The sequence below is a fragment of the Anoplopoma fimbria genome, chromosome 17, assembly GCF_027596085.1.
Source record: "Anoplopoma fimbria isolate UVic2021 breed Golden Eagle Sablefish chromosome 17, Afim_UVic_2022, whole genome shotgun sequence".
NCBI classification, from domain to species: Eukaryota; Metazoa; Chordata; class Actinopteri; order Perciformes; family Anoplopomatidae; genus Anoplopoma; species Anoplopoma fimbria.
Genome location: NC_072465.1, coordinates 25,369,433 through 25,384,006, shown reverse-complemented (window position 1 = coordinate 25,384,006; position 14,574 = coordinate 25,369,433). Strand labels below are relative to the sequence as shown.

The 14,574-nt window shown below is 40.4% G+C and overlaps 1 protein-coding gene across 1 annotated transcript; it reads left to right on the top strand.

Moving 5' to 3' along the window:
- Positions 1 to 12: 12 nt before the first annotated feature.
- nol8 (nucleolar protein 8) lies at positions 13 to 14,144 on the top strand. Its single transcript, XM_054616814.1, is given in 19 exon segments — positions 13 to 107; positions 1,165 to 1,312; positions 1,567 to 1,629; positions 1,909 to 1,987; positions 2,557 to 2,713; positions 3,700 to 4,010; positions 5,064 to 5,323; positions 5,953 to 7,361; positions 8,382 to 8,570; positions 8,845 to 8,958; positions 9,101 to 9,194; positions 10,053 to 10,191; positions 10,302 to 10,385; positions 11,298 to 11,437; positions 11,440 to 11,610; positions 11,689 to 11,836; positions 12,594 to 12,655; positions 12,774 to 12,856; positions 13,584 to 14,144. Coding segments are annotated over 18 exon segments (3,684 nt in total). The 5' UTR covers positions 13 to 107; positions 1,165 to 1,191; the 3' UTR covers positions 13,644 to 14,144.
- The last annotated feature ends 430 nt before the right edge of the window (positions 14,145 to 14,574 follow it).

The following is a 14,574-nucleotide window of genomic DNA, read 5'->3' as shown; positions in this document are numbered from 1 at the left end:
AGCGGAACTTTTCAGTTCCGCGGAAACAAGCGCGGAAGGGAAAGTCGGCCGGACCGCATGGCAGACCCGGACAGAGTTAACGGGAACACCAGCTGGATACATGTGAGGTAAACATTTTTTTTTTTTTTTTGTATCTGTCGGTTTAAATGAACCCGTTAATCAGCCATTTTATAAGTTAGTGTGTTTATAGATAATAGTTTATTGAGACTCTGTGTGATATTATATTATATATTATTATTATTATTATTATATATAAATATTTAGTGAGGATTTTGCATTAGGACTGTCTTTATCTGCCTCAGTGTCTGCTGGCTCACACATCACACTATGTACACTGAGCTGGATGGAAACCTTAAAGTACACTGCCAAGACATATTGTCTTGTTTAATTTGTGTCACTTACAAATATTAAGTCCACTTTTTTGCAATTAATGCAGTCCAACAACAGCTCTGCAAAAACAACCTTCATCCATTAAACTGTTTTAGAGAGGTGTTAATTCAACTGTCTAGTTATTTAGAGGGCTGTAGTTTGTAGTTTATTGGTCACTTTCAAGGGTTTTATAAACCTAAAGAGTGCAGATAATTTCTAGCTGACAGAGAACCAAACTACACTCCTGTACAAGTGTTAGTAATGTTCCTAAAGCTGTCACCTGTATGGATCTCAGAGCACTGTGATACAAACATACATGTATAAATCAAGTCATTCAAGTCCAATCATCAGTCCAGAAACTCTAAATCAGGAAATAACCTTTTTTTTATGCCAGGTAGGGTTCCACATACAAGGAATTAGCCATGGTAATATAAAATGTTAGATGAAATTTAAGGAAAAAACTGTAATACAAAATGAAAGAACAATAAATATACAATAGGAAAATATTAATAAAATGTAAAGAGCTGTACAGTTTACTCTGAAGCAAAGAGGCTGCAAATCACCGGAGTTGAGAACCTGAAGTAAAGTGAAAGGCAATGACATGATTAACAAAATTGTCATTAAGTATATTTTTGGTTGATTAACTCAACATTGATCAATCTGACTATTTTTGCACTGAACTCAGCAGTGAACTCGCACTGAAACTTTGTGTTCCATCAAAGTCACCACACATACACGGTGTATTGATGAGTAACTTAACAGTAAGATGGCTGACCCCTAGTGTTTGTTGTGCAGTTACAGTGTTGTCAAGGAAACGGAGCTATGAGGCGGCTGTACATCGGTGGTTTGAGCCACTCGGTCAGCCAGAAGGATCTGAAGGATCGGTTTGGAAAGTTTGGAGATGTGGAGGACGTGGAGGTCCGGACCAGGAAGGACGACGAGGGTGAGACGTCCGACACTCAGACACTCAGACACTCAGACAGCCACGATGAAAAATCACTGTGTTTCATCTTTAAATTCCATGTAACTGTGTTTTTTTTATGTTGTATTAAATGTTTTACACACTCTATTATCTTATACATGCTTGCGTTATGTACATAATCCATCAAGTTAGTTGTATTATTATCGGTGAGTTTTATTATAATTGTATTATTAGTGACCTGTGTGTGTGTTCTGACTCTTGCTCTTCTCCTGCAGGTGTTCCTTATAAAACCTTTGCCTACATTAACATGAACATTTCAGACGCAGACCTGAAGAAATGTAAGTGAACTGAGCCAACTATCTGAACACGTCATTCATTATCACTCAGCCTTCAGGTCTGATTTTAGCTAAAACAGAAGAACACGCTGTCAGTCTGGGGAGATAACACTCCTCATAGATCAGATTTCAGTATCTTTAAAAAAACAAAATCACTGCGCAGTTCTGTTTCTAGAAAACGGTTCAAACATGATGATTGTTTTGTGTTACCGTCCTTTAAGCAGAACTGACATCAGAGCTTGTGTTGTATCGTCAGTTTGTAATCTGTGTGTTTCTCTGCAGGTATGACGGTGCTGAACAAATCCAAGTGGAAAGGAGGAACTCTGCAGATTGAAACAGCCAAAGAGAGTTTCCTCCACAGGTACAGCCATGTTCACCTCGACACGAAAGGGTTCTGACTGTAGGGCAAGAGGAAGTTTACGTGTTTGAAAATCACGGTTGCTATAAATGGTTTTCAGTCCAAGGTGACATCTTAAAAATATGTTTTATCCAACCACTCGTCCAAAACCCAAAGTTATTCAGTTTACAGTCACACATGATATTTTTGCTTGACAAACAACTGAAACTATTGATAATGATCAAATAAGTTGCTGATTAGCTTCTTTATGGGATTTTTGCACACTGGAGTAAAAAAAGGAGGAGGTGATTGTCTCAAAATCAAACGCATAAGGAGGATCAAACTCGCCGTTTTAATTTGAGAATTTAAAGAATTTCAGGTTCTGATAAGCAATAAATCCTAAGCAGCAGATATCTGCATTAATATAAATACACAAAATCTGTTTATTAGTTTATTGGCAAAAGGAAAAGGTTTTTATTTTCCCAAAATGGATCTGTAGTTCTGCAGGATGAAGGTATTCAAACAGATTCCGATTATGTAAAGAAAGCCCACCTCTCTGACCCGCACACTGATGATCTATTCCTGTGTCTCAGACTGGAGGAGGAGCGGGACACGTTGGCGGAGCAGCGCCTCCATCCGCCGGCAGCGGAGGACAATAGACAGAAGATGCTGGACTCCCTGAGCAAAGCCGGCGTGGACAACTTCACCATGAAGGCTGCGGTGCCGGGGACCGAAGTACCGGGACACAAGGTCTAGTCATCTCCTACTTCCTGTTTCTGTGTAGACGTTACATCCAGCAATACTTCTTCTTTAGGCCGATACCAATATCAGAATTTGAAAGTTTAAAAAATCTGATTAAAACAGAACTATATTTACTTCTGCAACCAGCAGCTCCAGAGCTCATCCTGTCGATTAGTCAGTCGGTTGCTCCACTAGAGTTTCCCACCCTTAGGCGACCACAGTTTTCACCCTAGAAGGCTGAACTTTTCTAAACGGATTCACGTACCATGAGCAAACCCATGAACCGTTTGTCTCTTTACTTTAAGTTCTAATTTCAAACAAAGTATTCAGTAATGGCAGAGCCCTAATTTAAAAGCCAATACAAATAAATAAGTCACTTTTAAAATAAAAAAACAAACATTTAGGAGGGTGAAATAATGCCTGTAGCCAACAGTAATATTTCGTATGATAAATGCAGTAAAATATAAGTTTTGACAGCTTTAATCAGTCGTGTCATACTCCCCACTATGCTCACATTAATGATTTTCCTTTAACTGATGATAAGCTGCTTCCTCCAATGTAGATGTTTCTAATTAATAGCCCACAAACAACAGGAGGGCTTGAATGCTTTTATTGTGAAAAAATCTGCTTGAACTTTTGAGTTGTGTTCATGGTAACTTAAGATCGATCGGAAAAAACTGAAAAGGAGAAAGCACTGGAATTGATTGGTGAAATGAAAGACATTTTAGAGCAGAAAAACTGATACTCACATTTGTTTTGGTGCTGTGGAAATGTACATTATAGTGAATTTATCAAAATTACAGATAAATAGTGAAGAAATGTTGAGTCTGCAATAACCAAGAAGCAGTGAAATAAGGAATAAAAGAGGCCTTGTTTCTCTGCCATTAAGTTAAAGACAACCACATTATTGCACCAGAGTCATTTTCTTAATGAGACGCACAGCCTCATGTGTGAGGATGGAGGTGCTGACGGTCCCATGGGTGCTCTGCTTTCAGGACTGGGTGGTCAGTAAGTTCGGGCGCGTCCTCCCCGTCCTGCAGATCAAAAGTCCGAAAGGCAGCAGAGCTCGGACGGTGAAGTACGACCCGTCCAAGTACAGCCACAACATCCGCAAGCTGGACCGCTCCACCGACGGCACCGCGGACCAGCACACACCCGTCACCCAGCTCACCTGGGAGGAGCAGGGAGGCGATGATGACATCAGCAAGAAGAGGCGGGGAGAGTTCCCTCCATATGAGCCGCCGCAGAGACGCAAGAAGAGTCGGTCGGAGGCGGTCACCTCCAATAACGATGAAGGCAGAGCCAGGTAACGATGGGATGTTTTTCCCAGTTTTATTCAGAATTTCTGCTGGTACTGGGATTCTATAAAGTTTGTACTGATTTGTAGAATTCCCAGAGGTTTTGACTGGTTTCCTGGATTCTTTTTGCTGGATTCCAGAGTTCCCAAAACCATCTAGTGGTTTCTGTATTTCTCAGTCCCAGCTAGTTCCCGATATTCCATATTTTTTCCAAGATTCTGAAGATGCCTTCTTATTTATTTGAATCCCAAATAGGCCAATATATGGATATACTATCGATATTGATTTTTGATATTGTTATATCTTAATGTGGTATAAATGTTTTACTTTTCCTGGTTTTGAGGGCTTCATTACAGTACTTTTCTAACCTTACCAGACTGTTCTATATGCCTTTACCTCCTTAGTTCTTATATCCACATTACTGATGATTATTTATTAAAAATATCATTATATAAACATTTTGTAAAAGCACAAATAGTCAACCCTACAGTATCGTTGTAGTATCGGCATCGACGTTTTTTGTTAAAGACTACTACTCAAATGTTCCATAAGGTTTCTCTAATTTATTCGTAGTCCCTGCTGTTATTGGTATCACAAACGTTTTTTGAATTCATCACTGCTTTTACTTGATTCCCAAAACCTACAGCTGATTGTAGATTGCAAAAAGATCCAACTTGTTTCTTGGATTCTAAGTTTCTGCCGGTTTGTTGAATTTTTGTTTGAAGACTAGAGGGATTTCCATGATTCTCATCAAAAATGTTACATTTAATATAGAAACTGATGGATTTATTTGGATCAAATATTTTTGATTTATCAGCCTAAAATATGTTTTGTGTCACAGATACTGTATTGTGTATATTTACTGTAAGATGTTGAAAATACAACAGAGATGAGGTCTCCAGTCTGGAAATGGGATTTTTACATAAATTGTTTTATGTCAACTTAATTCACTGTGTTGGTATTTATGATGTGACAATTGAATGAATAGTATAGGCCTCTTGAGTATTTCTGTGTTAATGTTTACAGTAACTTAAGTCTCCTCCTGGTTGTTCTCCTCTTAGATCTAAGCCGTCTGTTGACTCCGTCGTTCACACCGAGGCTCATCGCTTCACCAACGGGAACAAACCGCCAACCAACCACAGTCTGGACCAGAGGAGGGCGCCTCGCTTCACTTACGCTCACATCGATTCAGAGGAGGAGGAGATCCGCAGAATGGTGGCAGCACAGGACACCTCCCATGATGCACTGCAGCAGGAAGAGGAGGAGGATGATAAGTTGGAAGTAGTCGGACTCGACTACTTGGTGAAGTCTGGACGGAAAGGTAACAGAGGAGCTTCTTAAAGATCTGATCAAAAAATACCTTTGCAAATAAATAAAATATATATATATATCACAAGATTTTTGACCAAACACATCGATATCGACATTGTTAAGATATTGTAGAGTTGAAATTTGGTACTTTTACATAAATATTTACACATTTAAATAAATTAAAAAAAAATCATAAGTAATGTGGATATAATGACTAAGTAGGTAAAGGCAAATAATATCTTGCAAGTTTAGAAAATTACAACACTTTACTGTAAAGCAGCCTTTAAGGAAAAGACAACACTTAAAATATTACAATACAACATATCAATAAATTGCTCTGACCAACATTCAAGTCAATTTTAATTGGTTAAGCTGTAATGATATACATATCTATGATATAAATAATATGTAAAAGAATGAAAATCACATAATAAAATGCAGTAAAATAAGATACTAGAATAAAAATATATTTTAAGAATTAAGGGAAAGGTTCTAATAATTTAAGACTTGTTCTACAAAAAATTGTGAATTTATTCTCTAAATCTTCAGACTGTATCTAACGACCAGATAAAAACTATTTTAAATAAGCTGTAAAAATGTGACAAATTGTGCAACAACAAGCTCTTCTTTGGGATTCAGGAGGTCCAGGAGACAAAGAAGAGAATGACTACGACTCCGCAGACACAGATGAACTCTTCGCCGCCAGGAAACCTCCTCTTCCTCCACCGCAGGAGACACCGACTCCACAAGCTGCAGCTCAACTCTCAGGAAACGACGCCAACGACAGGAAGAGAAAGATGATGAAGAAGAAAAGTAAAGCTGTAGAGGAAGAGGACGATTCATCAGATGCTGAAGAAGAGGTCGCCTCCAAGAAACCGTCTGGTAAACACAGTTCTCAGAACCAAACGAAGAAGATGAAAGTCCTCCCTGTTGTAGATCTCCCTTCCTCAGAATCAGATGAAGATGAGGAGGATGAAGACGAGGAGGATGAAGACGAGGAGGAGTTGGATTCAGCCGACTGCAGCTCAGATTCTGACTATGAAGCCATGTTTTCTAACGTCACCCGTCTGGAGATCTCTCTGGCTGATCTGCAGAAAGTAGCAGAGGAATTCCAGCAGACGCCTGAGACTACAGCTCCCAGCATCCTCAGCAACTCCTCTGAAAAAAGTCCTGCGCCCAAGAAAGGCACCACGCCCGAGGAGATCCTCGCCGCCTTGATGGAGGACAGCAGCGAGGACGAGCAGCAGCAGCAGAAGAAGAAAGAAAAGAAAAGAAAAGCTGTGAAAGTTTCAACGGCGCTGCCGGCCTTCCAGGGGACGAGAGCGCTGAAGGAGGGATCAGAAACAAACGAGAGTCAGAGGAGACAGGAAGAGGAGGAAAAGGGAGGAGGAGGAGGAGGAGGAGGGGAGGTTAAAAAACAGAAACTGGACTCTGAAGCTCCTCAGCTGAAGCACAAAACAACGGGCGGGAAAATCAGCGGACAGAAACTCACAGAACCAGAGAGCAGTGAGGAGGAGGAGGAGGAGGAAGAGGAGGAGGTGAAAAAGGAGAAGGTGGTGAAGAACATGGCTGAGACAGGTTCCTCTTCTAGCAGTGATGAGGAGGAGGAGGACGAAGAAGAAGAAGAGGAGAAAGTGGAGAAAAAGGAGGAGGTGGTGAAGAACATGGCTGAGAAAGCTGAGACAGATTCCTCCTCTAGCAGTGATGATGAAGAGGAGGAGGAGGAAAGGTTGACGGCCAATCAGACCGTTCTTACACCTAAAGCTGCTTCATCTTCATCCTCCAGCTCCTCGGCTGAGGAAGACGAACAAGAAGAAGCCGTGAAAGCAAAACCCCCCGCCGCTCCTCACAGTGAGTCCTCCTCCAGCGAAGAGGAAGAGGAGGAGGAGGAGGAGGAGAAGCAGGCTCCTCCCCGGGCGCCGTTGGGAGCTAAGGAGGAAGAGGAGCGTCAGAGGAAGGCCAACACGAGGAGGCTGGCTGCCGTCCAGAAGAGACAGAAAGAGGCCGAAGAGAACAAGAAGCTCATCCAGGGAGCTTTATCCAACATGGTGGGTCTCCAACTGTGAGGAGGGTTCAGGTCTGGCTTTAAGGGGTTCAGGTCTGGCTTTAAGGGGTTCAGGTCTGGCTTTAAGGGTTCAGGTCTGGCTTTAAGGGTTCAGGTCTGGCTTTAAGGGGTTCAGGTCTGGCTTTAAGGGGTTCAGGTCTGGCTTTAAGGGTTCAGGTCTGGCTTTAAGGGTTCAGGTCTGGCTTTAAGGGGTTCAGGTCTGGCTTTAAGGGGTTCAGGTCTGGCTTTAAGGGGTTCAGGTTTAGTTTTGGGGGTTGAGGCTGTGGGGTCTGGACTGTGCCAATGGAAATATTTGAGACTTTTATAATAATTACTTGTGAAAAATTCATAAATTTACTAAAAAGATAATATAAACTGAATTGTTAAACCTGAGCTAAATATTTACCCTTGATTTCTATAGTTTAGGAAACAAAACCGATTTATTAAGTTGCATTTAAATGATGCATCATAAGTCTCTGACCAGCTGCTAGGTGTTGGCAGAGTTCTGCCATATGAGAGATCTGTGTGTGAGACTAGAATAGTTTCATTTATTTGTAAAGATTAAAAACACTAATTTGCCTCAGAGGGCTTTTACTTTATCTGCACAGCATAAGACTTCCTCCGTCCTTGGACCCTCGCTTCGGAAAAGGAAAAATTCCAATTTCATATTTCGGCTGGCATTCCACTACCCTTCAGCTATCTCCACTATCTTTATTTAAAGGGCTCCATCATTTAATCCTGGGCCTAGAGCGTGATTGGTTTAAAGAAATACAAACACGCCAAAGCCTTTCCCCTGTCACAGGATGATAATAAATGCAGTGAGACCTTTCTTTAATGCTGAGAACGCTCTCTGGAGATGAGTCTGGCTAGACTTTCTTTTAACTCTGCAGTGTTTTGCCCACCGGAGAAAACATTAACATATTTTTACATAAATATTTTACGCTTTTTAGCAGTCAATTATGCTTTAACACATCCAGCAAATATCGAGGATAAACGGCACTCACACAACATTTGTCTCGGTCAGGATGCTCCAAAAGCAGGAGCAGGGAAACACATCGTCTTTGGCTCTGATGATGAAGAGGATGAAGACGAGCAGAAGACCACCTCGGAGGTCACGGCGTCAAAGAAGACGCTGTTACAGGACGGCCAATCAGAGGACGAGGCCACGGGTGACGAGGCAGCAGTCAGTGAGCACAAAACGACTAAAGAAAAGGTGAGAGAGGAGTTCATCCTGGTATTCAGTTTACAGTCCGTAAAGTTATGTTATTGTTATTTATTGTTTATCATTTTCATTAACCCAAAGAATTATCATGAATCAAAGTGACATGAAACCTTAAATCAGCTGTGGTTTAACTGTGTGTGTGTGTGTGTGTGTGTGTGTGTGTGTGTGTGTGTGTGTGTGTGTGTGTGTGTGTGTGTGTGTGTGTGTGTGTGTGTGTGTGTGTGTGTGTGTGTGTGTGTGTGTGTGTGTGTGTGTGTGTCAGAAGCCGTCCGTCCCGAAGCTGTTTGATGGCAGTGAGGATGAGGAGGATGGAGATGAAGAGGAGGACGGCAGCAGGTTTGACCTCAGGCCTCAGTTTGAAGGTCGAGCGGGACAGAAGGTGAGAATAGACGCTGCTGCTGCTCCGTATGCTTAAATATTAGTTTTATTCAAATGCAAATCCATAACTGTGTGTGTGTGTGTGTGTGTGTGTGTGTGTGTGTGTGTGTTTGTGTTTGTGTGTGTGTGTGTGTGATGTCCAGCTGATGGAGCTGCAGTCTCGCTTCGGGAGAGACGATCGCTTTCGAATGGACTCTCGCTTCCTGGAGGAGGAAGAGGAAAAAGAGGAGGAGTCAGGTGAGGCGGAGGGGGAGGGGGGGCTTTGGTCGAGACGGTGATGAAGAAAGGATGACGTTTCTTTCCTTCCAATAATCTGTAATGTTCGCTAACTTTACTTACAGAAGCTTAATGTTGCTGTTGATGCTGATGAGTGCGACAGGTCAAACTGCTCCATCAGCTACTGGAGACGAGATCATTTTTAGGGTGGGGGAGGATACAATTCGACCAATCAGGAGGATTCAATGTGTGACTCCACAGCTGCATTCAGCTATTGACTTAACATTAAAACAGTAATTAGCTAATTGGTCCATTCCTCCATCTTTCACATTGATTGGTTGTATTTGTTGACGAATTTAAATACAGTTTGTCATAGTTTTCGTTTTCAAAAGTGAGATTTATTGGATTTTTATCTTGTTTTCACCGCAAAAAATGTTGTCAGGGAATATTCTTTGTCATAGTTTTTGTTTCTAAAATGTATTCTCGAGCCTCTCCACTAGAGGAGCTCACAATATAAAGTTTTGAGGGTGGCGCTTGGAGAGATAAAGGGGTTGTTAAAAAGGAGATCAAACAGGAACTCTTCATTGCTTTAGATGTGGAAATGTCTTTCTGTCCATGCAAGAAACATTTCCCAGTAAGTCTGAAAATGTAACTTTATCACACATGAAGGTAACGAGAGTTGTTTAGTTAAGTTGTATTTTAATACAGCATGATGCTGTAAAGTTTCATGCTTCTACATTTCACTTATATTTGTGTGTATCTGATCTGTCGTTGTAATGCAAAGCACATTTGGTTTGATTAACATTTTGTAAATAAAGATGCCTGTTGGTGTAAAATGCTGTTCGTCCTGGTGAATAACGCAACGTTTTTGTGATTCAGAGAAAAAGAAGAGCGTGACTGAGGATGAGGAGGCTCTGGAGGAGGAGAGGAAGAAGAGCCTGTCCATCTTGCAGAGCGTCCTCGGCAGCAGCCAAACAACAAGCAGCAGCAAGACGCCCGTCAAGGCCAAGACCTTCAGGTCAGACAGACAAAGTTCTCACACCTTCACAGTCTGGAACAACTTCTGAACGGGGACATGTTTTATCAAACAGGAAGTTAATAAAGAAAATAAAATGTGTGTGTTTGCAGAGACGTGTCAGCGCTGCATTACGACCCGAGCAGAGAGGAACACGCTGCCTTTGAGACCAAAACCGATGAAACCAAGAAGGAGAGGTACGAACACAGACGCTCCGACCTGATCTATTGATTCTCTATCAGCACTGTTATTGACCCTATTATCCAGATAAATGATGTATACATATATATATCTATGTTGGGCACTATTTTCAGCAGGGGATGAATCCACATTTGGTGCTTGAGTAACGTAGGTGCCAGGTTTAGACAAGTAAGAAACGCATGGAATAGAAAAGACAGTCATTTTGATTCTCCTGCATCAATTGTGATATTTGTGTTTCCTGGCCATTGTGAGTCCTGTAGTGTCAGAAGTGCAATGCTTTACTGATGCAGCATTCTTTGAATATTTATGTTATTGAGAAATTTCATTTTTTTCCCCTTGTTACTACAGTAATGGGTATTTTTTTGCAGAATAAATTGCCAAAAACTTCAATTTAATCCATTCTAAATTAATTCTAGAGCACAATAAAATACCTCTATAACTGAATAAATCTTTAGAAAACTCGCATTACAAAAAGAAAGGGGTCTGAATACTTTCAAATCACTGTATATGGAGAACAAGATGGGACCCAGGACTGAGCCTTGTGGCACACCACGTATTAACAGGCCCGACGACAAAACATGATCATTAATAGTGACACAGAATTTTAAATTGCACAGGTGAGATTTAACCCACCATCTAATCTAATCATTCAGTTTACTTCCTTTCACCTCTGAGCATCAATATGTTTTTCTTGGGAGAATAGATACTTTAAATACTGAACAATAATGTAGAATGCAGCAATGATGTGAAGCCGGAGCAGCAAGAGAGCTCTCAAAGGAATTAAATAGTGAAGAGAACAGTTATACATAATTTATTGCTGCAAATTAAAGTCTTCGCATTGAAAAATAACGAAAGTACTAATCCAATCTAAATCTATCAGCTCTAAATGTGATCTGTCGTCTTTGCAGCAAGGCGGCCAGGAGGAAGAAGAGGGAGGAGGCCCAGAAGCTCCCGGAGGTTTCTAAGGAGATTTACTACGACGTGTCCGGCGACCTGAAGGCCGTGTTCGGTCAGACGAAGGAGGAGGACGTCGCCGCAGAAGACGAGAAACGAACTGGGACCAAGAGGAGGAAAAGGCGAAAGAAGAAGAAGGGAAGGATGAACAGCCGACCCTGCAGTCGTCTCTCCTCTCAGCTGATCCCGGAGCAGAGAATGAGGAGGCGTCTGGATTTAAATTCTCCTTCTTCGGAGACGACACAGAAACAGGAAGTGGAGAGACAGGTGGGTCATACGTCACATGTTTGTCTCAGACTGTCAGAGGGGAGATTTGTTTGGCTTATTTTTAAATCTCTCTTCCAGCGGAGTACAAGGTAGAGAGCATCCAGGTGCCAAAGGTGTCATGGCAACAAGACCCACGTTTCCAAGACAGCAGCTCGGGCGAGGACGAGGAAGAGCAGGCGAAGGAGGAAGAGGAGGAGCAGAGCATCGTCACGGCTAAAACCACAGAGTGAGAAAAATTAATTAATTTAATTAAAGTTAATTCAATTAAATCGTTTGCTTTAAATACGTTTTAGGTCATTTTCACAGTTTGAAAGATACACAAACACAATGGAGATGAATAATATATCAGTGAATGAAGAGGCAGAAAACCCCACTGGGCTTATATGAAGCCTCCACATAAATAATGTCAAAATTTCACAATATTATAAAACACAAAATGTATTTACAAAATGTATGACTATGTAATATTGATGCCAAAGTATTTTTACAAGGTATATTGTATGACTTGATCACATCTAAAGTCAAAGTATTGACTAGGACTCTAAATAACGAGTTGTTTTGTCTATAAAATGTCAGAAAATTGTGAAAATTATTAGTTATCATTTCCCAAAGCCCAAGGTGGCATCTCAAAATTCCTTGTTTAATATACAATCTGTCCAAAATTAAAACATATTACATTTAAAATAATTTATGACAAAGAAAAGACTAACTAGAACAAGTGAATTTTGACTGAAACGGTAAATAAATTAGCCAAATAGTTGCTGATCGAATACTTGTTCAAAGATGAGACATAATGAATCATCAAGCTTTGAAAAGTGACAAAACTCTGCTTCTTCACACCTCCACACACCTGAAGTTGTTGAGATTTTCTGTTTTAAATAAGTTAAAAACCTTGTTGGACGCTTAATGATTGAAGTAAAAGCAGGACCATTATTCTAAAATCCTTTTCAGTTTAAATCAAATGTTTGTGATGCTGTTCACAGAGAGGAGACTCCTTCAAAGACGGATCTGTTCTTCTTCTACATTGGTGACAGCAGACTGACAGGTAGGATGAACATTATAAAAAAAAAAAATAGAATATTAAAACATATTTTTATGATCCCACCGGTACTGTATAAATTGGATTAATTGAATAGTTTCTTGTGTTTCTTTTCCTCCATCAGAGGGTCCCAAGTTGTTCTGTCGTCCCTCTGACCTGGAGGAGCAGAGGGAGCAGTGGGAGGAGAAGAGGAGCGAGCTCAGACAGGTAACCATCAGTTTACGTTCACTTTTAATAGTAACTTTATCAGAAACGGTCTCAACGAGTAAACCTGGTGAAAATCTTCATGCAGTATTTAAATATGTTTGAGTGACTTCTTGCAAGACAGTTTAGGGGTTTGTAAGTAAATTTTTCCCACTATGGGTTGATTTCTAATGTAACTGCAGTTCTTTGCCTTTTTATGGAACAAAAAACAATATTTTTGTCCTGTAGACCAAAACGATATCTGATGTTTGCTTGTTCTCCTTGAGCTGTGAGTATAAGGCAAATGTCACATTGTTTCCTGAACACTACCCACCTTCCATATTGGTTGGTAAAAAAGAGACACTTGTTTGTGTCCTGGTTTTTCACTACAGAATTCTGGATGATCGGCAGTATTTTTTTAAGTATCGTGAGACACGTTGATGATGTTCTTTTCAAACATCTTGCAATGCACTTGAACACATCATCAGTTATGTAACCTGGGGTCATCTGTTGTTTGAGGTCTTTAAACATCAGACACCCTCGTCCAGCGAGCCAGGAGACGTTTACAGATTCCTCCACACATTTATGAATCTAAATTCACATGAATGGTTTAAGAAACAGTTTATCAACGCTCCTCATTATTTAAATATTTAACCCTTGCCTAATATAAACCTCAAACTGAGAGGAGGCCTGAACTGAAATGGCAAAGATTTAATGAAAATATTTCTTCTGTTCTGTCTGATTTCCACAGGAGTACCGCAAAAAACACAAGGACGCCAGGAGAAAGCTGAAGTCCTCCCTGAAGAGCTGAGGATTATGGGAGGTGAAGTCTCTGTGTTTCTGTTTACTGGTCTGGACTTCAGAATCAGGAACTGACGGATTATTTCTCCCCTCTTGGGGCCGTTTTGTGCACCAGACTGATTTCAACAGTCAGCAGGAGGGACACCAAACGGCAGCTGAAGACACAGACTGCCAGAGAAAGTTCAAGATCGTCAGATTTATTTTTTATTTTCCTAAATACGAAGATATCTTTTGGTCAGGACTTGCTGTCGCTCCATCTGGTTTGGTTTTCTCGTTAGTTGCTTTGGAAATAATGCAACACCAGCAGCCAATCACAGTTTCACAGGACCAATTCTGTTATTAAAAAAACAAACAAACAAACTCAATGGTGTAATTAATAAGGAAATGTGTGCCTTAACAATTTAATAAAATCAGTATATGTCTTCCATACATCCCTTCTCTTCTTATTGTGGACTTTAGTTCTTGCCTTAACAGTTGATTTGATAAGAAGCCTCAGTGTCACTTTGTGCTGTGAACATATATTTTTGTGAGGTTTGAATATGAAGAAGCTTTCAGTCTGTGGGAATACACGCCGTGTACAGTTAGAGGTCCAGGAAGCTAAAACTAACGCAGTTTAAATAAAAATAATCCTACTTTTATTAACTTAATGATCATTTTTGAGGTTTTAGTTTGTGTGACTGTTGAATTCACTTTAACTGTTCCAATATTGTTTTTGATAAATTTCAATAATTTCTTCTTGGCCTAATCTAATCAAATTTAAGGACATGGAGTCGAAAAGAAAGCGTAATAATATACAAGCCTAATAAAAGACCACAATGTGTAATATTAATGTGTACAGCACCAGTCAAAAGTTTGGACACACCTTCTCATTCAATGGTTTTTCTTTATTTTTTCTACATTGTAGATTAATATTGAAGACATCCAAACTATGAAGGAACACA